The sequence below is a fragment of the Palaemon carinicauda genome, chromosome 2 (genome assembly GCF_036898095.1).
Source record: "Palaemon carinicauda isolate YSFRI2023 chromosome 2, ASM3689809v2, whole genome shotgun sequence".
NCBI classification, from domain to species: Eukaryota; Metazoa; Arthropoda; class Malacostraca; order Decapoda; family Palaemonidae; genus Palaemon; species Palaemon carinicauda.
Genome location: NC_090726.1, coordinates 31,447,210 through 31,471,629, shown reverse-complemented (window position 1 = coordinate 31,471,629; position 24,420 = coordinate 31,447,210). Strand labels below are relative to the sequence as shown.

Below are 24,420 nucleotides of genomic sequence, written 5' to 3'. Positions count from 1 at the left end.
CGCAGGTTGGCGATGGCGCGTTGTGGCATGCCGACGCGATGGCGAGCAGCATGCGCAGGTGAGCGATCGCGCGATGGCGAGCCGCATGCGAAGGTGAGCGATCGCGAGCAGCATGCGCAGGGGGGCGATCGCGCGATGGTGATCAGCATGCGCAGGTGGGCGGTCGCGCGATGGCGATCAGCATCCGCAGGTGGGCAGGTGGGCAGGTGGGCGGTCGCGCGATGGCGAGCAGCATCCGCAGGTGGGCAGGTGGGCGGTCGCGCGATGGCGAGCAGCATCCGCAGGTGGGCGGTCGCGCGATGGCGAGCAGCATCCGCAGGTGGGCGGTCGCGCGATGGCGAGCAGCATCCGCAGGTGGGCGGTCGCGCGATGGCGAGCAGCATCCGCAGGTGGGCGGTCGCGCGATGGCGAGCAGCATCCGCAGGTGGGCGGTCGCGCGATGGCGAGCAGCATCCGCAGGTGGGCGATCGGGCGATCGCGAGCAGCATCCGCAGGTAGGCGATCGCGCGATGGCGAACAGCATCCGCAGGTGAGCTAGTAGCTGGCGAACCATGTTCCTTCAGAAGTGTTGGAGAACGTTGGCGTGCCGGCTGTAACACACGCGGGCGATCCGGAGATCGCCGAGAGACAGGTGATCGCTGGCGAGCTGATGATCGCTGACGAGCAGAAGGCAACGCGTGGAAGCCTGCGCATAGAAGAAGAGTCCTTGACCCCGACCTGAACCGAAGTTCTAGATCGCGAGGGCGAACGTGGGCGCACAGGGCGCGTAACAGGAACCAACAGGAACAGCAGGGATGATCATCATGAGAGCGCTGACGAACAGGAGAGCGCTGATGAGCAGGAGAGCGCCTGTGCGCTAACACTGAGCAGGAGCAGGAGAGAACACAGCAGAAGGGTGCGCAGGGGAAACCTGACACGCAAGGGAAGAACCCCCGTGGGAGGCAACCCTTTGCCCCAAAGGGATCGTTGTCCGTCGGGAGACTGATGTCCGTCGGAAGACCGTTGTCTGTCCGCCGGGAGACTGACGTCCGTCGGAAGACCGTTGTCCGTCGGGAAGACCGTTGCCCGTCGGAAGACGAGATCAGACTGCTGTCCATCTGCACCAAGGCGGAAGATCAAGAAAAAGGAGTTGTAGGCTGCAAACGGAGATTCAAAAAGGCGCCTCTTAGCACCCTTATAGGGAGATGAGAGGCCCTTACGACGAGGCGGACGGTGGGCCTTAAGGCGAGGGAGGCCAACAGCAACAGCAACAGAAGAATCCTCCGAAGAGGAGTCTCTATGAGTGTACTCTCTCGCGAACGAAAGAGAAACACTTCGTAGAAGAGACTGGTCAGCCAGTGACCTAAAAGGAGCAATCCTCCGAAGAGGAGCTCCTGCAGTTGCCCAGCCCCTTGAGCGAAACTGCAGGTGTGATCGCTCAGCACCAAGAGCATAGTCGCACGAAAAAAAGGCAAGAGAAGAACCCCCAAAAGGGGAAAAACTCAAGCCTGGACAGGAAAAAACTTCCCTCGGAAGGAAAGTTACCCGCCCAAGGAGGCAAGCCTCCTGAGAGTTCTAAAATGAACTGGAGAGCTGTCCGTCGTCACGGGAGTACTTCCAGTAGAAGGAGACACGCCCCTGACGAAACTACAAGGGGGGAGGCAGCAACAGCCGAATCCCCAGGCCTCAACAAGACAGCTCACACCGTTGCCATATTACTGAAACGAACTAGATCGGTGAAAAAAAAAAAAAAAAAAAAAAAAAAAAAAAAAAAAAAAACTACAATTAGATTCATAATCTAATTGAGACAAACGTACGGCGTAGCAACCCCCCCACACGGAAAGGAAGCTACAAGGGCGTAGTAACATGTAGTAAAAGGGTGAACGACCTCAATGAGAGAGAGAGAGAGAAAGACATAAGTCAAACTCGATCGCCACCCATAAAATTACGCCGTGGTGGCCTAACTGCCGAGGACTCCACGTAGATATCGTACACTACACACACAACTCTGAAAAGGAAACTTACTGATTTCTATACTCAAATATATATGCAAACATGAAAACATGTTTACATATATATTGAGTAAATGAAAAGTAAGCGATTAAGTAAAGACAAAACAAACAATGGCTGCCAAGAGAGGACCAAGACAGAGACGTCTGTCACAGTCCGAGCCAAAAGTGAAAGTGAGCATTCATCTGTGTGTCTGAGCGGGGGGAGGGGTAGCTAGCTACCATTCCCCTACCCCCCCGCTAACTAGCGCGGGGGTAATACACCCTCGTTAAATTCTAATGGCTCGCCATTTCAGCTGCGCTAAAAGGTAAACCCATTGTAAATAGCGTGGTTTGTATTTCGGTTACGGAACAAATGTATTTTGACAGTTGAAGTGACATTCATGATAACTCAAAGTTCATCAATACTACAGTATATTTATGAAAGTCATTTTTGTTTATAATTCAATTATCGTCTTCTGCATTCTCAATGTCTTTATTTTGTTCATTCTGGCACTCGTGTTTGCCTGACATACACAGAATAATGTACATGAAGTGATGGCACTGCTACAGATGCATCTTTGAGTTTTGCATGGGGCTTAGCTTTAACAATAACATCATATGAGTTAAAGAAGATCAAGAGGAGCCAATGGGGTTGGGCCGAGTAGTAGATCCTTCTTTCAAAGACCAACCATGTGCTGTTGGGTCCAGTGCTGGTGGTGTGGGTTCTAAAGCAATCTTCTAGACTGCCAACAGAAGCGGAGTTCAAGCAATATTTTCTGAGAAGGCCTCAGTAGTAGGAGGTAGGGAACAGAGTTTCAGTGCACTGGCATTGCTTCTGCCAACTTTGAATGACCACTTTATTTCCCATGCCTCTGTCATTGATTTACAGCTGAACTGTCCATAGAAAGTTAGCATAAATTGTGTTGCTTTTCTTAAACTGTTTGACAGCTGTACTTGGTCACCAGTGTTGCCCAATAAGTCTAGTCTGTATGTTGCAGACCTCAGAACTTTTCAGTGCTAGGCCATTCCCAATTCCAAAAAGTGATGCCACAGTATCACAGCTTGAAACAGTGACCAGCCAGCTAATCTGGCAACACAGCTCTGTACTACTGCAAAGTGTGTAGACTCTGCTCACTCCCTTATCATGAATGTGATGGGTAGCTTCCTTAGTATTGTCCTAACCTCAAATATGAAGAGAAGCCAGTGGCGGGAGTCAAATTGATTATTCAGTGTACTGACACTGCCAAGTTCCAGCTGTGCTTAAATCAATCGCCTAATCCCCCTTCCCAGGTTATAAAACTTGATTATTCAACACTTTTGAGGTTTTTAAAATGGTACAGAACCTAACAAACCCACCTAACCTAACCTTAAAGGATAAAGGTTTGTATTCGTGTAGGAATAATTAGGAATTTGGGCTATAAAGCCCAGTACAGGGGACTGGGAGGTTATTCAGCACCTAAATACAACTGTGGTAAAACTCTGCAGTTTACACTATGAAGTAAAGGTTAGAAGATGGACAGCAAGATGAAAGATGATTTGGAAGATACTGTATTTGGTTACCACCAGAACAAAACTTCGTGAGTACAGTGCAAGTTGAGGTTTACTAAGAAAATAAAAGATTTTTAAAAGTTACATATATAAAGAACTGAATGTAAAGGACGGTCAGTAGAGTATTATGAAAAATCATGAACAGCATGCACAATGAGCCAGAGACTAGCACTCACATCTGGGATAAGGATTTTAATAAGCCTTAAATTTTTCTAAACAATTCAAAATAAAGACTCAGCTGCTGAAGAATACACACTATTATGTTCAAATTCATTGAAGAATAAAATTATCAGTCTTTCCTCGAGACGGATAAGCCCCAAAAATCTATAAATATCTTCTAAATGTATAATTTTTTTTTCAATTTCTCAAAAGTAAATTTTTAATTAAGAATGACACTCAAGATTTTAAATTAGCTGTATTTACGCAGTACTGTGCCTAAAAACATCTGGCCATTAGAGTAATTTACTATTCAGTGCAACTTTTTTTCGGTCTATTGGAAAAAAGACTATGGTATCTGGGATACTTGAAGAATATAAATGTTGGCTATAAATGAGAGATGGGCTCAAGGTAGAAAAAGAACAATCCAGCAACTAAATCTAATACATAAAAAAGTACCAAACGTTAACCATTTGAATCATTTTGATCTTTCAGTCTCTATTACAAATGGTAGATTAGGTACAGAATTGATATAGAATCTATGTTTCATTATTATTATTATTATTATTATTATTATTATTAGCTAAGCTACAACCCTGGTTGGAAAAGCAAGATGCTATAAGCCCAAGGGCTCCAATAGGGAAATATACCCCAGTGAGGAAAGGAAATAAGGAAATAAATAAATATGAGAAAAAATTAACAATGAACAATTTCAAAAACAGTAACAACATCAAAACAGATATGTCATATATAAACAATAAAAAGACTTATGTCAGCCTCTTCAACATGAAAACCTTTGCTGCAACTTGAACTTTTGAAGTTCTACCAATTCAGCTACCCGATTAGGAAGATCATTCCACATATTGGTCACAGCTGGAATAAAACTTCTAGAATACTGTGCAGTATTGAGCCTCATGGTGAAGGTCTGACTATTAGAATTAACTGCATGCCTGATATTACGAACAGGATGGAACTGTCCAGGAAGATCTGAATGTAAGGATGATCAGAATTATGAAAAATCAATTAAAAGGATTGGAAAGTCTTACCAAAATCTAAGACATGTAAATCATTGTGGTCCTTTAGGCTTCTATCCGAGTGGTCTCCCAAGCCAAGAGTTGGATCTTCTGCTTCATTATAATTTTCATTTGGACTGGAAACAGAAACTAGAGTTTTACTCAATGATGAAATAAAATACTAAGAACATAAAAGTTCAGCTAATAAATTTCTTATTCTAAAGTTTCAATGATATATCTTGAATGTAAATACACAATATTATATATATATATATATATATATATATATATATATATATATATATATATATATATATATATATATATATATATATATGTATGTATGTATGTATGTATGTATGTATATCTATCTATCTATCTATCTATATATATATATATATATATATATATATAAATATATATATACAGTATATATATATATATATATATATATATATATATATATATATATATATATATATATATATATATACATATATATATATATAGTAATCAAAATAATTATATTACTTAAAATTTATTGCTATTCAATATAAAAAGTTATGTATATTTCAAAATAAATAAAATTTAAAATTTCAAGACATTCAATATTATATGATAGGAATTACTCTACATCACGTACATTATTCTTCATACAGCATTTCAGAGTAAACACTACTCTCAGGACTTTTACAGAGAAAATAATCAAACATTAAAATATTAAACACTAGGAACAGATTTTGTCTATCTATAGAAATAGGTGAAACATTTCCAAAACTATTACTACTACAACACTTACCTAGTTCCTCCAAACAAGAACATTTTGCTGCCAACAACACAACAGGATTGTCTTCTCCTTGGGCATGGACCTTCACCGAGGGGTTTAACTTCACTCCATTGGCGTGACTCTGTCAATAAAGAGTAATTTTCAGATAGAAAATGTCATAAAAATCTGCTTGAATTTATTCAAAGTTTATCTAAATGCTACATATAAAGTCAAAACCATAAAAATATTTCCAACTGGTATGTATGAGAACTATGATTCTTCCCAATATCAAAAGGAAAATGCCAATATCTTTGGTGTTTTAGGCATACATATAATCAATACTTTCATTGCTGTGAATACCGACTTTAGTGAAGATGGGAGACTGAATGCTGACTTCATTCAAGATGGGAGACAGTGACCACTATAACATAATACAAAAAATGGTATAAAAATAGCACAACCTAATATTCCTTAACAATAATCTCATAAGAATATCTGTATTTCCCGGCTTATCTGTTTTCGCTTATCTACTTTGCATAATCACAAACAAGTAAACACCTCACAGTATTTATAAACACCCTTTAAAAACATTTCCATTAATTTAGTAAATTTTCCCATAAATCTTAAGGGATGATAATTCTTCATTAAAAAATAATTTTTAAAAAAGTAATTTGTATTTTTACTAACGAGTCCCTTAATAGGAGTATGGTTTTAACATAGCTGGAAGTCTGCTGTTAAAATTTATAATGAGGTGTCAGTAGTTACTTGTAGGGACCAGGGAAACCCACATCTCGACAGCACACTGCATAGCCATTTTGACCTTCACCTAGTGGTTGCAGGGTGGTGTGACAGTTAGCGTAACTTAAAGGACTCAGATCTACTGTATATAGTTAGGAAAAATACAAATTGATTAAACTATTTGTGATTTGTTTCTACACGAATAAAATCCTTTGTCCTTTAATAGGAGACTTCTCCTAAGGTGAGAGGAAGCTTCTGTAACCATACAGGCTGGTTTAAAATCCTGGGATGTCAAGACAAGCAGACCTATTAGAGGTGCTAGGTGTTGACCCCTGCCACCTCCCAACACCGGAGAATAAATTCTCTTTGGTTAAGCTGGGTTTCTGTCCATGGAAACATGTTTGAGGAAGAACATCTATCTTCAGAAGGGTATAATGTCACACTCTATAGCCAATTGAAAGTATAGTAATTGATTCTACATAACCCCTATCGTACAATTATGGGAGGAGATACTTCTATATCTTACTCATATACAGTAGAATAGTTGTTAGGTATGGAAGCTTACCCGCATCAAATAACGGCACGCCACTGTTCTCCCAAGGGATGGGAAAGAAAAGAGAAAAAGTGCCATACACTACCTTTCAACATGGACTAACATTGTGTCTGCTACTTTTAGAAGATATACTTTTTGTCTTGTAAGGAACTAGGTACGCTACACAACCTCCTGAGCAGCTGCCACAGGTCCCAATGAAAATGTATTTAATGACTTGGGGATATCCTCCCGCAGATAGTGGGTTATTGAGGGGCTGTAGAGGTTGTCAGGCACTCCCTAACTCCGGCCTTTAGCACTTGCACTATTGACAGGTTCTTCCTAAAGGCTAACGTTGAACTTATTCCCAGACTTCGTGATCTCTTACTGGTACTACTCCCTTGGGGTTTTCTGCTGCTTAGGGATATGCTCACTTGATGGTTTCCTGAAGCCCAAATCTGATAGTGTTCCTGGAGACCATCTTTTTAATCCTATCAGCACTTACAAAGAGACTATGAATATGTTCTAGGCACAGAACAAAGCAGCAAATCATCTGGATTGTCAGTCACATCCTTAAAGGAGAAATAGAGCACTCTCCATCCCTCAGAATGGCTTAATAAATATGAAATTCAGTGAAATTTGCCTACTGTCTTTCGGGGCAGCAAAGCACCGGTCTATCAGTGTCATGCTGCCATTTATAAGATCCTTGGACACTTTGTCCAAGTCGCTAAACTACCTGATTAGAACCAAGACCTTGACAGATGTGGATTCTATCTCTGGGTTTTATGCTTCTGTAGGAGCAGGATTGATAGTACTATATCTCTTGACTCTTCTTCCCATTGAGGGGAAAGGGTTTCAGGTTGTTCTGGAGGGGTTAGATCTCTGAGCTCCAGATTCCCTGTATCCAGCCCAATCGTCTGGTGGGACTTTGTACCACTGAAGGATGTGCACCTTCACATCAAGATAATCCTTGGACCAACATTTCCCTGGGATACAAAGAATACGAGTGCGAGGAGGTGATGCGAGGAGATTCATAATACAAATAACGTTCTTCATGTACTTGCAACAACAATTTAACTTGAAATGACTTCTTGTGCAAATTCTCTGCCTCTGAAAATCGTGAGCTCTTGCAACCCGGCAAGCAAGCAGCAATCAGGTGGGGTATCATACACAGATTGATTCCAAACAGTTGATCTAGCTTAGTCATGAGTTAATGTAACTAGATGAGCAAGGGCGAAATAGAGAATGGGCTCTAACAGGAGCTGGACTCTCACATCTTGTAGCACAACCAGTGCCAGATGAGCAATCGTTAACTGGTGAATGAGTGCGAGAAGAAGAGCTTGAGTTCACCTATTAATGAAGGCGCAGGGGAAGCCGAGTACTTGCAAACAGGTGACCACAATGCATTCCGGTGACTAGAGGAGTGTGTTTGAACATGTGAGTGATTCTCAGTTGAAGATGGTTCATGAGCATTCAAGCGCTCACAGCTTACAATCCATAAAGCGTGTATCAGCAGAAGAGCAAGCGCCTGAATCGGTGGGGTCCTATCTGTTGATGATGGTGCACGTACATTAGAGCATGCGCAAACAGGGGAAGTGTTCACAAACTGAAGAGTCCATCCCCACAGGACAGCAAATGCGTACAGGAGGTCATGCATGAAATGGGGAGGGGACGTAAGTAAAGAGTGCTTACTACAGTAGTAGATAAGTGAGGGTGCACTTACAGGTGAGCTTGATGAATATGAGCGAACAGTGAGAGCAATGAGTGCGCCTGAACAGATGAGCGCAATAAACGCACAATAACTGGAGAAGGTGCGCGCTCTAGCAAGAGATAACACAGTAATTGGAGACTGCACACAAAGTGGTGAGTGAGATGAGTGCACTCTAGCAAGAAAGCCTGCACTGATTAGTAAAGGTGCAAAGTGGTGAGCGGGATGTAAGCGTAAGAACAGGCGAGCTTGTCCCAACTGGTGAAAGCACGTGAAGGGGTGAGCGCGAGGAGGGTGTGCAAACATAGTGATCACGATCAGGAGTGTGTTGGATAAGTAATGAATGGGGATTAATAGGTGAAGTGATGGGTGTACGCAAACAGATGAGCACGTTCTATCCAAAGAGTTTGTGCTAACTGGAAAAGGTGAGCAAAGAGGCCTCTGAAGATCTATCTTGTACTCTTCATCAGGAAGTCCCAAAAGACTATGAATCACATGAAACAAGGGTATGCCTTTTCTCAGAAAAAGTAGGTACCCTTACTAGGTGCTGTCAACTTTTCAGTTCTGCAGGTCAAGCAGCTATTTGGAGATTCTACATCAGAGGGCAAAGTTGAATATATCAGGCTGGTAGAAAAGGGAGAATGAGGGCATTTCCTCTCCTTGCTTCAATTCGTTGTCGGGTTTTCCATTACTGTATGTGGGACTCCTGAGCTACAGACAATTAGGATCAGAGATTGACTGCATAGTTTGTAATCGAAGTCTGTTTGGAGGGGTCTGTATTTCTCCCTTCCTCTGCAAGTAAGTTATCCTTTATGTGGCTAAGGCTTGCAGAAATCTCTTATTATTATTATTATTATTACTATCCAAGCTACAACCCTAGTTGGAAAAGCAAGATGCTATAAGCCCAGGGGCTCCAACAGGGAAAAATAGCCCAGTGAGGAAAGGAAATAAGGAAATAAATAAATGAAGAGAACAAATTAACAATAAATCATTCTAAAATAAGAAACAACGTCAAAACAGACATGTCATATAATAAACTATCAAAAACATCAAATACAAATATGTCAAATAAACTATAAAAAGACTATGTCCGCCTGGTCAACAAAAAAGCATTTGCTCCAACTTTGAACTTTTGAAGTTCTACTGATTCAACCACCCGATTAGGAAGATCATTCCACAACTTGGTCACAGCTGGAATAAAACTTCTAGAGTACTGCGTAGTATTGAGCCTCGTGATGGAGAAGGCCTGGCTATTAGAATTAACTGCCTGCCTAGTATTACGAACAGGATAGAATTGTCCAGGGAGATCTGAATTTAAAGGATGGTCAGAGTTGTGAAAAATCTTATGCAACATACATAATGAACTAATTGAACGACGGTGCCAGAGATTAATATCTAGATCAGGAATAAGAAATTTAATAGACCGTAAGTTTCTGTACAACAAATTAAGATGAGAATCAGCAGCTGAAGACCAGACAGGAGAACAATACTCAAAACAAGGTAGAATGAAAGAATTAAAACACTTCTTCAGAATAGATTGATCACTGAAAATCTTGAAAGACTTTCTCAATAAGCCTATTTTTTGTGAAATTGAAGAAGACACAGACCTTATATGTTTCTCAAAAGTAAATTTACTGTCGAGAATCACACCTAAAATTTTGAAAGAGTCATACATATCTAAAGAAACATTATCAATACTGAGATCCGGATGTTGAGGAACCACCGTCCTTGACCTGCTTACAATCATACTTTGAGTTTTGTTAGGATTCAACTTCATACCCCATAATTTGCACCATGCACTAATTCTAGCTAAATCTCTATTAAGGGATTCACCAACCCTAGATCTACATTCAGGGGATGGAATTGATGCAAAGAGAGTAGCATCATCTGCATATGCAACAAGCTTGTTTTCTAGGCCAAACCACATGTCATGTGTATATAGTATGAAAAGTAATGGGCCAAGAACACTACCCTGTGGAACACCGGATATCACATTCCTATAATCACTATGGTGCCCATCAACAACAACTCTTTGAGATCTATTACTTAAAAAATCAGTAATAATGCTAAGAAACGACCCACCCACTCCCAACTGTTTAAGTTTGAAAACAAGGGCCTCATGATTAACACGGTCAAAGGCAGCACTAAAATCAAGGCCAATCATACGAACTTCCCGACCACAATCAAGGGATTTCTGTACAGCATTGGAGATTGTAAGAAGGGCATCACATGCTCCAAGGCCTTTACGAAAACCAAATTGCAAACTAGGGAGTAGATGATTACCTTCAGCAAACCTATTAAGACGTTTTGCCAGAAGACGTTCAAAAACTTTAGATAATATGGGAGTTATGGAAATTGGGCGGTAATCAGTGGGACTTGAGCTACCACAAACACATTTACATAGAGGAGTAACATTACCAATTCTCCAACTAGTGCTAAAAGCTCCTCTTCTTGCTAACTTGCGCAAAATAACAGATAACTTTGGAGCTAAGAAATCTGCTGTCTTTATAAAAAACAAAGGAAAAATACCATTTGGGTCTACACCTCCATAAGCATCAAGGTCCATCAACAGAGCTTTAATCTCACGAGATCGAAAAGCTAAACTAGTTAGTTTAGCCTCAGGAAAACAGGAATGAGGAAGTTCAAGTTTTTCATTACTCTGTTTACTGTCAAAAACATCAGCCAAAAGGGTTGCCTTTTCCTTTGGACAGTGAGTGACTGAGCCATCTGGTTTAAGTAAAGGAGGAACTGTTGCATCTACACCAAAGAGTGCAGATTTAAGGGTAGACCACCATTTATGTTCCTGAGTTGTACCAGAAAGTGTTTCTTTTATGGTTAAATTGTACTCCTTTTCAGTTGAGGCATAAACTCTCTGAGCAAAAGCTCGAAGCTGAGTATAGTTGTTCCAGGTCAAATCTGATCTGTTACCCTTCCAAAGTGGATGGTATGCCCTCCAAACCTATGGAAAACCAGAGAGCCATTATGGTCATGTTCTTAGCCTTGCCATAAACATTACTTTGAAGCTCATTTATGAAGCAAAGGACGGAATAGATGCCCTTCTTGGGAAAGTGGCTATGGCTCGAGTACCAGGGTAAGAGATAAAGAGCAACCTTAGACTTCTTTGGCTTCGAGGACGACCCCCATAACGAATGATCCCGTTTCATCCTTTTATTTCTTTCTTCCTCTTGACGTACTCCACCCACTGTGCAGATGATCATTCCTTATACATATTACAAGTGAATGACTACAAACATTTGTGCCCCTTGAAAGAGGTGCACAAAAAAATGAGGATCCACGGGGCTCCTATTCATAGTTTCCGCACTTACTTCCTGGGACACTTAGGCAAGACAACATGACTATGACTGCTCAAAGCTTCTCCTTTTGAAATAAACACATGCAGCCTGCAATGAGAAAAAGAGAAAAGAGAAAAACAAGGTTACACCGAGTGTATGTCTGTATGACTTGGTGGCTGGAGTCAAAGTGGATACTCGTTTTATTGATGAGGGGCGTGATTTCCCTGCCACCAGCCAGTAATTACCGACACCTCATTATAAAATTTTACGGCCGAGTTCTAGCTATGCTAAAATAATACTCCTATTACAGGATGAGGATTTATATTCATGTAAGAGCAAACTACAGCTACTTTTGTACATCATAAGAAATGAATTTCTGAATTAATATGTAACTCTAGTTTCAAGACTTTTTAATTTCTGTCTATAAGGACAGACTAATACCTGGAATTACTTTTTTGAACCATAACATAAATCTATAATTTGAGAGGTGAATCCCATTTATCACTAAATCAAGACTATTTACCTTGGCAGCAAAATAAAGAATCTTTACAAGTATAATTCACTTATTAGAAAATCTTACAAATTAAGACACTTTCAGCAACAATCATCATGTGGACATCTAATTAGGCATTTAATCTCTAATAATAGTTGCTTACCTGGATCATAACAATGGAGATCATTGAAGTGTTGTCTTTCTCTACTGTTGAAACCTCCAAAGCAGTAAATTCTACCTCTATAAACAACTGGAAAGATTGAAACAAAAAACTCTCTTAAAAAAGAAGAGACAGTTGCAAACAATTATAAATTTCAGGAACTTCAGAGAAAACAGATTACTGTATGTGGTCTATGAATAGATTATTTTAAGACTCTGTCTACAGTAATTCTTTTTTTTCCACCATTATTCCTACGTTAAGGGGTTGGTTGCCTGATGTGCCCTCTCCAATGCCATCTATTACATGCATCCTCTCCCACCAAAACCTCCTCTCTCCATATCATCCTTCACCTTATCTTGTCATCTACTTATGTCTCGGTCCCACCCTTCATCAGCTGGTTAACCCCTCGTTAACCAAATTTTAATGACTGTCTCCAGCACACATTGAATCAATTATTATTATTATTATTATTATTATTATTATTACTAGCCAAGCTACAACCCTAGTTGGAAGAGCAAGATGCTATAAGCCCAAGGGCTCCAACAGGGAAAAATAGTCCAGTGAGGAAAGGAAATAAGGAAATAAAAAAAAATTAACAATATATCATTATAAAAACAGTAACAGCGTCAAAACAGATATGTCCTATATAAACTATTAACAACGTCAAAACCAGATATGTCATATAAACTATAAAAAGACTCATGTCAGCCTGGGCAACATAAAAACATTTGCTCCAACTTTGAACTTTTGAAGTTCTACTGATTCAATCTCCCTAATTAAAGGACACAGGTATGTATGTTTTGTCGGAAGAAAACCACTATCAAATGGTTGATAAGGAGGGCCTTGGAAACACATAGTTGAACTTTGTGATTCATTTCTTGGCTACCTATACAGTATTAAAGAAGCCAGACAAGGAGAGGGGTATGTTACTTAGGTGAACACTTGTATAACAAAACATTTATGGTTTCCAAAATATTTCTAGGATACTCCTAGTAGGAGTTCCATTTGGGGTAAGAAAATAAAAACCTATCCCTTGTGCAGCAAGTGATGCAGAAAACTGAATTTGGTTGGCTTTAATCATCAGATGAAAATTTAAAGTTTTTTGGAGTAACACTGATATCAAGTCACCTTCGGGGACAAAGGGACAAAGCAATATGAACATCAGGGGAGGTTCATAAAAATATAAGACCAATAACATCCGACCCTCCAAAATGCTGAGGTGAATCCAGCATGGTGCTTTTCATTGATAAACCAGTTAGGGGCATTGGGAATAGGTGGCAGTGAACAGGCATCTAGGGCACACAGGTCTTGTAGGGGTACTTTCCAGCCTTTCCTTTACATGTATTATCTATGTACCTAAACAGAATAAATACATTTTATATCTACACTACAGAATTTGATATAAAATAGAAAACTGATAATGGACAATTTGGTTAATGTTAAAATTTACCTATTATTTCAATATACTGTAGATACTTGACAAACATCCAAAAGTTTATATTAATGTATACTAATTGAAATAATGCAATGACTCAACTAAAGTCACTAATACAATATTATAATGGAGTGCTTCTTCAGCAGCAATATTATCTTATCTGTGTAGAATTTAAAAAAAAACACATGCTACTTACATGCTGAATGTGATCTCCTGCCAATTGGAATACAGCCTGAACACGGGACGATATTCCAACAATTTGTTGCAGTGTCTAATGCATACAATTCTGCTCCATAGGTCTCATTTTCAGGAGAATCATATAGACCACTTGGTACTTCTCTCCCACCCCAGACATACATGATTCCATCTATGCCAGTTGCTGTGTGAAAATCTCTGTATATTGGTGGGTGACCCTAAAAAGAAGATTTGAATATCTTATTAAATTTACAAATGTATAAAAAATAAATGTGTAAAGTTGTACACATTGCATAAAATAACAGCAACCCATCAAGAAGTAAAGTAACCAAAGTAAGAATGGGGTAATAAGAGATTGATCTTAAAAGAAAATTCTAACTTGCAGGAAAAATCCCTACTAGTATGAAGTCTACAGTACATTATGCAAGGCTCAGTGCAACTGCAGTAAGATCAAGAGATTTGACGACTTCAATTGAAGGGGTTGTTAGGTATGAATGACTATATACAAAACCTCAAATAACAAAAAGCAAACATCTCACCGCAGTACTGATAAAGGACCATGTCATTGTTCTTAGATTAAGAGCATGGACATCTTGTGTGTAGGACTCCATCAATTCAAGGTAACCAGAGAAGATGTACATGTGATCATTAATTATACAGGCAGAGTGCCCATCTCTGGCTTCAGGAGTTGGGCCATAAACTTCAGGAACAGACCATAAGTGCTCCACTGAAAATAAAGTGATTTACATACTTTACATTAAGATTTTACATTAAGGTAAGAACAGATTTACAGTACAGTATAATCAAAGGACCTCTGCAAACACCGTTGAATAATGCCTACAACGCACCACAAGAGGTGTGCTGATGGCACTATCCTTTTAAGGGGGGTTTGGATTTACAAGACATGGTACAAAAACATCTTACCTGTGTCAAAGCAGTATAGTGTGTTGCAAGCAGTATCGTCATTACGTCCACCCCAAATATAGACTTTGGTGCCAAATGCTACTGCAGTATGTCCATACCTTTGGAAGGGTACATATGACATATTCTGTCTGATGTTCAAAGGTTTCCATCGATATGTCACTGCCAAGGAATTAAAAGATACAGTATCTTGCATTACTTTTGAAAAACGTTCTAACTGTAACCAAACAATCCACGCTGTAAAATAACTATAAGGTTTACGACTAGGAATAAACACATTACCTTAAAAATTCATTCTATTTCTAATACCTTTTTTTACTTTAATTACTTATATTTGTTTAACTCATCAACCAATTAATTGTCTTATCAATACTTTTTTATTTCAGTCTTGTACAATGCCCAACATCCAGTAGAGTGTAAATACGGCTCTGACCCTGAAAACGGCTATGCAGGCTTTTGGTCATGTTCCCCTGATGTTAAAGTTGAAGTTAGAATATATTGCAAGGATATCTCTATTAATGTACAGTACCACGGAACTACAAGTAGCAGGATCTCTATTAATGCACTGTACCACAGAACTACAAGTAGCTTAAGATGAGAAAATTTACTACAGTATAGCATGTATTAAGAAGATGCAAACATCACTTAAAATAATTTATTTAGTGCCTGGCAATCTACAGAATTATTAGAAAAATGTTATTTTTATTAATAAAATAAATTTTTGAATATACTTACCCGATAATCATGTAGCTGTCAACTCCGTTGCCCGACAGAATTCTATGGAGGGATACGCCAGCTATCACAATACTAGAAGGGGGTGTATTTACCAGCGCCACCTGTGGCCAGGTACTCAAGTACTTCTTGTTGACACCTCCTCAATTATTCCTCGGTCCACTGGTTCTCTATGGGGAGGAAGGAAGGGTCGATTAAATCATGATTATCGGGTAAGTATATTCAAAAATTTATTTTATTAATAAAAATAACATTTTTCAATATTAAACTTACCCGATAATCATGTAGCTGATTCACACCCAGGGGGGTGGGTGAAAACCAGTGTACAAGATTAAAGGATAGCTAAGTATCCCATATTTCATATAATCAGTTATCCACAATAACAATGAAATAATAAGTACCTGGTAAGGAAGTCGACTTGAACCGTTACTCTGCCTTTAATAAGATCGTCTTCCTTACTGAGCGCAGCGTTCCTCTTGGGAGGCTGAATCAACTCAAAGGTGCTAAAGTATACAGGGCTGCAACCCATACTAAAGGACCTCATCACAACCTTTAACCTTGGCGCTTCTCAAGAAAGAATTGACCACCCGCCAAATCAACAAGGATGTGGAAGGCTTCTTAGCCGACCGTACAACCCATAAAAAGTATTCAAGAGAAAGGTTAAAAAGTTATGGGATTATGGGAATGTAGTGGCTGAGCCCTCGCCTACTACTGCATTCGTTGCTACGAATGGACCCAGGGTGTAGCAGTACTCGTAAAGAGACTGGACATCTTTGAGATAGAATGATGCGAACACTGACTTGTTTCTCCAATAGGTTGCATCCATAACACTCTGCAGAGAACGGTTCTGTTTGAAGGCCACTGAAGTAGCCACAGCTCTCACTTCATGTGTCCTTACCTTCAGCAAAGCAAGGTCTTCTTCCTTCAGATGAGAATTTGCTTCTCTAATCAGAAGCCTGATGTAGTAAGAAACTGAGTTCTTAGACATTGGTAGAGAAGGCTTCTTGATAGCACACCATAAGGCTTCTGATTGTCCTCGTAATGGTTTTGACCTTCTTAGATAGTACTTAAGAGCTCTAACTGGGCAAAGTACTCTCTCCAGTTCGTTCCCCACCATGTTGGACAGGCTTGGGATCTCGAACGACTTAGGCCAAGGACGGGAAGGAAGCTCGTTTTTAGCCAAAAAACCGAGCTGCAAGGAACATGTAGCCGTTTCAGATGTGAAACCTATGTTCCTGCTGAAGGCGTGGATCTCACTTACTCTTTTACCTGTTGCTAAGCACACGAGGAAAAGAGTTTTTAATGTGAGGTCCTTAAAAGAGGCTGATTGGAGCGGTTCAAATCCTGATGACATTAGGAACCTTAGGACCACGTCTAGATTCCAGCCTGGAGTGGACAACCGACGTTCCTTTGAGGTCTCAAAAGACCTAAGGAGGTCCTGTAGATCTTTGTTGGAGGAAAGATCCAAGCCTCTGTGGCGGAAAACCGCTGCCAACAAACTTCTGTAACCCTTGATCGTAGGAGCTGATAGGGATCTTACGTTCCTTAGATGTAACAGGAAGTCAGCAATCTGGGTTACATTGGTACTGGTTGAGGAAAACTGCATTGGCCTTGCACCAGCTTCGGAAGACTTCCCATTAAGACTGATAGACTCTGAGAGTGGATGTCGTCCTTGCTCTGGCAATCGCTCTGGCTGCCTCCTTCGAAAAGCCTCTAGCTCTTGAGAGTCTTTCGATAGTCTGAAGGCAGTCAGACGAAGAGCGTGGAGGTTGGGTGTACCTTCTTTACGTGAGGTTGACGCAGAAGGTCCACTCTAGGAGGAAGAGTCCTGGGAACGTCGACCAGCCATTGCAGTACCTCAGTGAACCATTCTCTCGCGGGCCAGAGGGGAGCAACCAACGTCAGCCGTGTCCCTTTGTGAGAGGCGAACTTCTGAAGTACCCTGTTGACAATCTTGAACGGCGGGAATGCATACAGGTTGAGATGGGACCAATCCAGCAGAAAGGCATCCACGCGAACTGCTGCTGGGTCTGGAATCGGAGAACAATACAAGAGGAGCCTCTTGGTCATCGAGGTAGCGAATAGATCTATGGTTGGCTGACCCCACAGGGCCCAAAGTCTGCTGCAAACATTCTTGTGAAGGGTCCACTCTGTGGGGAAGACCTGACCCTTCCGGCTGAGGCGATCTGCCATGACATTCATATCGCCCTGAATGAGCCTCGTTACCAGCGTGAGCTTTCGATCTTTTGACCAAATGAGGAGGTCCCTTGCGATCTCGAACAACTTCCTCGAATGAGTCCCTCCCTGCTTGGAGATGTAAGCCAAGGCTGTGGTGTAGTCGGAGTTCACCTCCACCACCTTGTTAAGCTGGAGGGACTTGAAGTTTATCAAGGCCAATTGAACTGCCAACAACTCCTTGCTATAGATGTGAAGTGTCCTTTGCTCCTGATTCCATGTTCCCGAGCATTCCTGTCCGTCCAGTGTCGCACCCCAGCCCGTGTCCGATGCGTCCGAGAAGAGACGGTGGTCGGAGGTCTGAACAGCCAATGGTAGACCTTCCTTGAGAAGAATGCTGTTCTTCCACCACGTTAGAGTAGACCTCATCTCTTCGGAAACAGGAACTGAGCCCGTCTCTAGCGTCATGTCCTTTATCCAGTGAGCAGCTAGATGATACTGAAGGGGGCGGAGGTGGAGTCTCCCTAACTCGATGAACAGGGCCAGCGATGAAAGTGTCCCTGTTAGACTCATCCACTGCCTGACTAAGCATCGGTTCCTTCTCAGCATGCTCTGGATGCATTCTAGGGCTTGGAAGATCCTTGGGGCCGACGGACAAGTCCGAAAAGCTCGACTCTGAAGATCCATACCCAAGGAGACAATGGTCTGGGATGGAACGAGCTGAGACTCCTCAAAATTGACCAGGAGGCCCAGTTCCTTGGTCAGATCCATAGTCCATTTGAAAATCTCCAGACAGCGACGACTTGAGGGAGCTCTTAAAAGCCAGTCGTCTGACGGAGCCGGACACAAGATCATGATACTGCTGCACAGTCTGTAAACTGTCAATCATGGGCAAGCGAGGAAGTACAGTGACAACCCGAATCTGTCTAGACTGTCTGGGTCGTACAGACAACTCCTTAACGGGTTGCTGAGGTTGCCGCACTGCGTCACAACAAGTCCCTTCTGTTGGTTGTTGAACGTCTTCCCCGTGACACATTGACTCCGTAAACAAAAAATCCTCTAACAAGGACTAAGCTTGGACTGCATGTCATGCAACACAGCTCAAGGTCTATGGGAGAAGGTGTGGTAACAGACGGGATTAGCGGCTGAAGTGTAACCATTACCTTCCCTGTAAGCATGTTATGCTTAAATAAAAGTCCATAAGAGGTTATGCAGCTAAAGGCTCCCTCCAAATGACAGAGTCCTCAAGGGAATATCAGAAGGAGGGAGAAAAGAACTTTCTCATCTACAGGGACCTTATCCTAGAAAAGCTAAGTTCTCTGAGTGAGGGTTCACTGGTGCAAAGCAGCAGACTAGAAGGCAACGTTATGAAACTGCTTGACAGTCTAGTGAGTTGGCAACAACCCAAGATGTGTTGAGAAGCATGCGGTAAGGTATGCAGAGCATGATGTATGCAGAGTATGCTGTATGCAGAGCATGCTGTATGTAGAGCATGTTGTATGCAGAGCATGCTGAATGCAGAGCATGCTGTATGCAGAGCATGTTGTATGCAGAGCATGCTGAATGCAGAGCATGCTGAATGCTGAGCATGTAGTAAGCAGAGCCTGCTGTAAGCAGAGCCTGCTGAAAGGAAAGCAGAGCGTGTGCATGGCGTTTAACATTTCTCAGAAATTCCATGACCAGTGCTAGAGTGCTTTATGCATGCTTGCATGGGGTTTAAACCATGGTATGCTGAACAGCAGAGTCAGAACGAGCTGGAACAACAATAGTGTGGTTTCCTCTTCAAGACTCCGATGAGGGAACACCTGAGGCTCAGTCTGCAAAGGCTGAATAAAAGACAAGCAGAAGGAAGGCGCATGGGTGGAGGAGGCTGACTCCTAGCATGAGTGGTTGAACCCAAGGGTTGCGCTTGCTGAGCGGTTGGCGGAAGCGGAGTAGCAAGTTCCAGTTCCTGTGGTGTGAGCGGAGCGCGATGAGGAAGAGGCTGCGCAGAACAAGGTAAATGTCTCGCAAGCTGAGGCTCCTGAGGCGCAAGGCTAAGGTGTTGTGGTGCTTGCCTTATGGAGGGTTGAGCTCGCTGCAGCAAGAGCTGAGGAAACTGACTCAAGGACGGGAGAGGTTGTTGTACCTCAACCGAGTGTTGCATCACTGGTGGAGCAGCAAGTGGAGGCGGAGGAAGAGAGGTATAATCCTCCTGATCCCAATGTAAAGGTTGCCTTAAGAAAGGCGGAGGCTGAACACCACAGGGAACAGCAAACTCAGCACGTGTCTCAACATCGTACGCCTGGCAGGTGGAACTGCTGGCAGGTGGTACTGCGATCAGGCGGAGCGAGTGTAGGTGGAGGGAGTGTAGGCGGAGGCGGAGGAGCAACACTCTCAGCCCGACACTCACGCATCAAGTCCGAAAGCTGTGCTTGCATGGACTGTAGTAGAGTCCACAACATCGTACGCCTGGCAGATGGTACTGTGATCAGGCGGAGCGAGTGTAGGAGGAGGGAGTGTAGGCGGAGGCGGAGGAGCAACACTCTCAGCCCGACACTCACTCATCAAGTCCGAAAGCTGTGCTTGCATGGACTGTAGTAGAGTCCACAACATCGTACGCCTGGCAGATGGTACTGTGATCAGGCGGAGCGAGTGTAGGAGGAGGGAGTGTAGGCGGAGGCGGAGGAGCAACACTCTCAGCCCGACACTCACTCATCAAGTCCGAAAGCTGTGCTTGCATGGACTGTAGTAGAGTTCACAACATCGTACGCCTGGCAGGAGGTACTGTGATCAGGCGGAGCGATCATAGGCGGGGGGGGAGTGTAGGCGGAGGCGGAGGCGCAACACTCTCAGCCCGACACTCACGCATCAAGACCGAAAGTTGTGACTGTATGGACTGCAGTAGAGTTAACTTGGGGTCGGCAGACACTAAGTTCTGCTGAGGTAAAGCCTTAACAGCAGAGATCTGTTGTGGCAGAACCTTACTCCTCTTAGGCGGAGTGTAATCAACTGATGACTGAGGAGAGTCAGAGCTAACCCAATGACTGCATTCGGGTTGTGAACTTTAACTTCGTACGTCTGGCATAGGTCTGGACTTAACGTTTAAGAAGTCTTGAGACCTGAGACCAGCGTTACTCTGCCTTTATTTTCTCCCCTAATCTCTTCTGCAGACGAGCAAAATAAGGGCTCAATCGTCTGCGGGTGGGAGTGACGGTCTCGGTAAGACACGCCCACAACCACCGAGAATACTTCTGTGCGCCGATCAAGGCCTGCTGAACCCTTATGCCCTTCGACATTGCTTCTCCCCTGGGCTTGGGAGCTTGCAAGAGGTCCCGGACTGGGAGGACGACTGGCGCGCACAAAAGTACCCTCACGCACTAATCACTTATCACTTTGATTTCTGTTTGCACTTATTTCACTGAACTCGAAACTTTAAGTGGTTTGTACCTGAAATACGCAATTCTATCCTTTCTCAAAGTTAGTAATTGCGAAAACAGAATTACAATGTAACAGAAAAATCTAATGAAAGATAATTCAGTGGTTGGAAAGAGACTAAACACTAGATCACTCTAGAACGTTTAGTTTCTTCCCCTAAAGAGACTAGGGAGAAGAGCAAAAAACGATAACGACGTTACTCGTACGCCTGGCAGGCTTGAATGAAACGTTTATCCTCTTTCTCCCTCCGTCTCTATCTCTCTCTCTCTCTCTCTCTCTCTTGACTTAGAACCTGAGAGAAGAGCCCAATCATATATATCGTTAAAACATATTATTGTTAAAGGAAAAAAACTGAAAAGTTCCTTTATTAGGATCAAAACCATTAAGTTAAGAAAGAATGAACAAAACGCTAGACACGGTTACTCTTACTGCAACGTGAAACCGTGAACATTCTTTCTCTATCGTAACGATAGAGTGCAAGTTGAACGTTCTGAACGTCAACAACTGCAGAGACAAAACAAAACGTTAGTTCAACTTTGAAAACAGTACGAGACTGTCAAAGAAAATCTTTCAAACTCTGTGGCGGAAATAGCATAATATGTTAACAGGTAAAACCGAAATGACGGGCTCAAAGTTTATTAACTTCGGTAAAAGACCGCCTACTATTAGGAAGGTCGAATATAAACAAATATAAAAATTAATTTTAATGAGTTTATAATAAAAGGAAGTTAATCGAAGAGGCCTATAAGAGGCGGAGAGATATAAAATAAATCTATAACTTTTGTTAAGCAAAATTAAGAAAGAGAGTCTATACTCTCTTAGACACCAACACTTCCGTCTAAGGGAAGGGTCGGCCATTGAAAGGTGAACGAGAGTTCATACTCTCTCGTCACCATAATTAATCAAATTAATTCCAAAAGCTAACTAAGCTAATATAGAAGTTTCCAGTAAAGCGACAGCCGAAATCAAAGAGAAATACTTCACCAAAGTCGTGAAAATACTCCAAGAACATAAGCGTATCCCAGAACGTCTTGCCGGAAGCACGACAGAGGAATAATTGAGGAGGTGTCAACAAGAAGTACTTGAGTACCTGGCCACAGGTGGCGCTGGTAAATACACCCCCTTCTAGTATTGTGATAGCTGGCGTATCCCTCCATAGAATTCTGTCGGGCAACGGAGTTGACAGCTACATGATTATCGGGTAAGTTTAATATTGAAAACTTTGTTATTAGTTTGCTTTAAAGATGATTCAGGGGTTCCCAGAGGATGTTAGTGATTATTGAGAGTAATTGTGCTAGTTTTCCGGTGTATGATTCAAAAGTCTTATATACTTCTGTCAAAATGTTCATAAATGTACTGCATTTAAATCAAACATCTTCTGTAGATTCTCTCATGTCTTAAAAGGGCATCCCTCTCAGACTAAGTTGTATTTTTCCTAACTATAAAAACCCGAGTCTTTTACAAAGGCTAGATAACAGTAAAGATATATATGGCTGTTAAAATTTATAATGAGGTGTAAACAACCAACCAGCAGTTATTGGTCAGCAGTGGGGGAAGCAACCCCATCCCTGCTGGCTCACTGACAAACCACTCTGACTGCAGCTGGGACTTTCTAGGAGCATGGTAATGGCGGGCAAGTAAAGGACTCAGGTTTGTGCTTGTGTAGTTAGGAAAAATACAAATTACTTTAAAATTTGTCATTTGCTCCAATATATATATAACCTTTGTCCTTTACATAGGAAACTTATCATAAGGCAAAAATAAGTCCCCATTCAACTGGCTGGAAACTTATCTCAGGATGCCCATACTGGTGTGCTACATAGCTTACAGAGTGAAGGATCCTCACATCTCGTGTACTAGTGGTCTAGCAATACTAGTGGGTCCATCCCCCTTACAACAAAGGGTAATGAGCAGAATTACACTGCATTGTAAGTTCCGGCATCATTATGTAATGGGTTTGACATACTTTTGGCACTCATATATTGATGGGTTTGCCTAGTTACATCACATATCTCTTTATAAGGATTGTGGGGATGACACTTCTATAACATAATGGTTCCAGCTGGAAGTGTCTTTCATCAGACTAACACGTCAACTTTGTCCTCAATCTGCAGCTAACGGTCCTGTGAGAGGAGCTAAGGTAGGTATACCACTTGCTATGCAGCTACAACAGGTCCTAGAAACAATGTATCTAGGGACCTGTGCGTCAAGTCTTGCAGGCTGTTAAAAGTCATTTGACGTCTACAAACTTCCACTAAAAGAACCTGTGCAACAGATATTTTTTCTGAATGCAAGGGTCGTACTGATTCTCCTAATGTCACACACTTTAACTTGTGTCCCACTTGAAGAGCAAAGTGACGAGGTCTAACTAAGGTAATAACATCTCTGACCCAATTAGAAATTGTATTCCTGGTCACCTCCTTCTCCACTCTCCCAGTACTTACGAAGAGATGCTGTATCTACGGATGAGCTGTGCATGTTCGCTTGAGATAGCCCCTTAGCACTCTCAAGGGGAACAAAAGCAACTCATTAGGATCATGTTACTTCTTTAAATTATTTCTGAAAAGAATTGGATACCAAGGAGAGACCTTGTAGCTTGCCTACCCTCTTGGCTTAGGCAAGGGCAATCAGCATAACAGTTTTGAGAGCGAGGCTTCTGGGCCTCTTTTAAGGAACGAAGAACCTCGGTCATGTTCTCAGGTGGTGGTCTCCCTTCCAACGGAAGGCAGGACTGTTTGAAGTTTCGAATATGTATGGAAAATTCCACCAAGGAGGAAATATCAATTCCTTTCTGCCTTAAGACCTGACTCAAGGCTGAGCAATAGCATTTTACCACTGATATTGAGCAGTTTTTCTTTCTGGAGGTAAAAAAAAAAAACGGTTCAGCTATCAAAGGTATAGAGGCTCCGAGAAGAGATACCCCTTCCACAACACCAATCACAGAAGATGACCCACTTAGCTTGGTATGCTGAGGGAGATGACTTCCTGAGGTATCCAGACATCTGCTTTGCAACCTTCTACAAAATCATCGCACTGAGAAGACATGCTAGATAATCTCCGGGTGTGAAGCTGTAGAGATTCCCCGGAGTTTTGAAATAATGTGCTTGGCATAGGAGGTCGGGAAGGGGAGGCAATTCTCTCAGTGTGTCAGTCTGCAGCAGTAGAAGGTCC

General features: G+C 42.0%; 1 protein-coding gene across 1 annotated transcript in view; it reads right to left on the bottom strand.

Moving 5' to 3' along the window:
- LOC137623471 (kelch domain-containing protein 3) overlaps positions 1-24,420 on the bottom strand; it is a 69,978-nt gene that overhangs the window by 19,628 nt on the left and 25,930 nt on the right. The window contains exons 3-8 of the mRNA XM_068354307.1: positions 14,929-15,087; positions 14,544-14,731; positions 14,006-14,222; positions 12,378-12,464; positions 5,487-5,595; positions 4,721-4,824 (exon numbers count right to left, since the gene is read on the bottom strand). Coding sequence (XP_068210408.1) covers positions 4,721-4,824; positions 5,487-5,595; positions 12,378-12,464; positions 14,006-14,222; positions 14,544-14,731; positions 14,929-15,087 — 864 coding nt within the window. The remainder of the gene's footprint in view (positions 1-4,720; positions 4,825-5,486; positions 5,596-12,377; positions 12,465-14,005; positions 14,223-14,543; positions 14,732-14,928; positions 15,088-24,420) is intronic.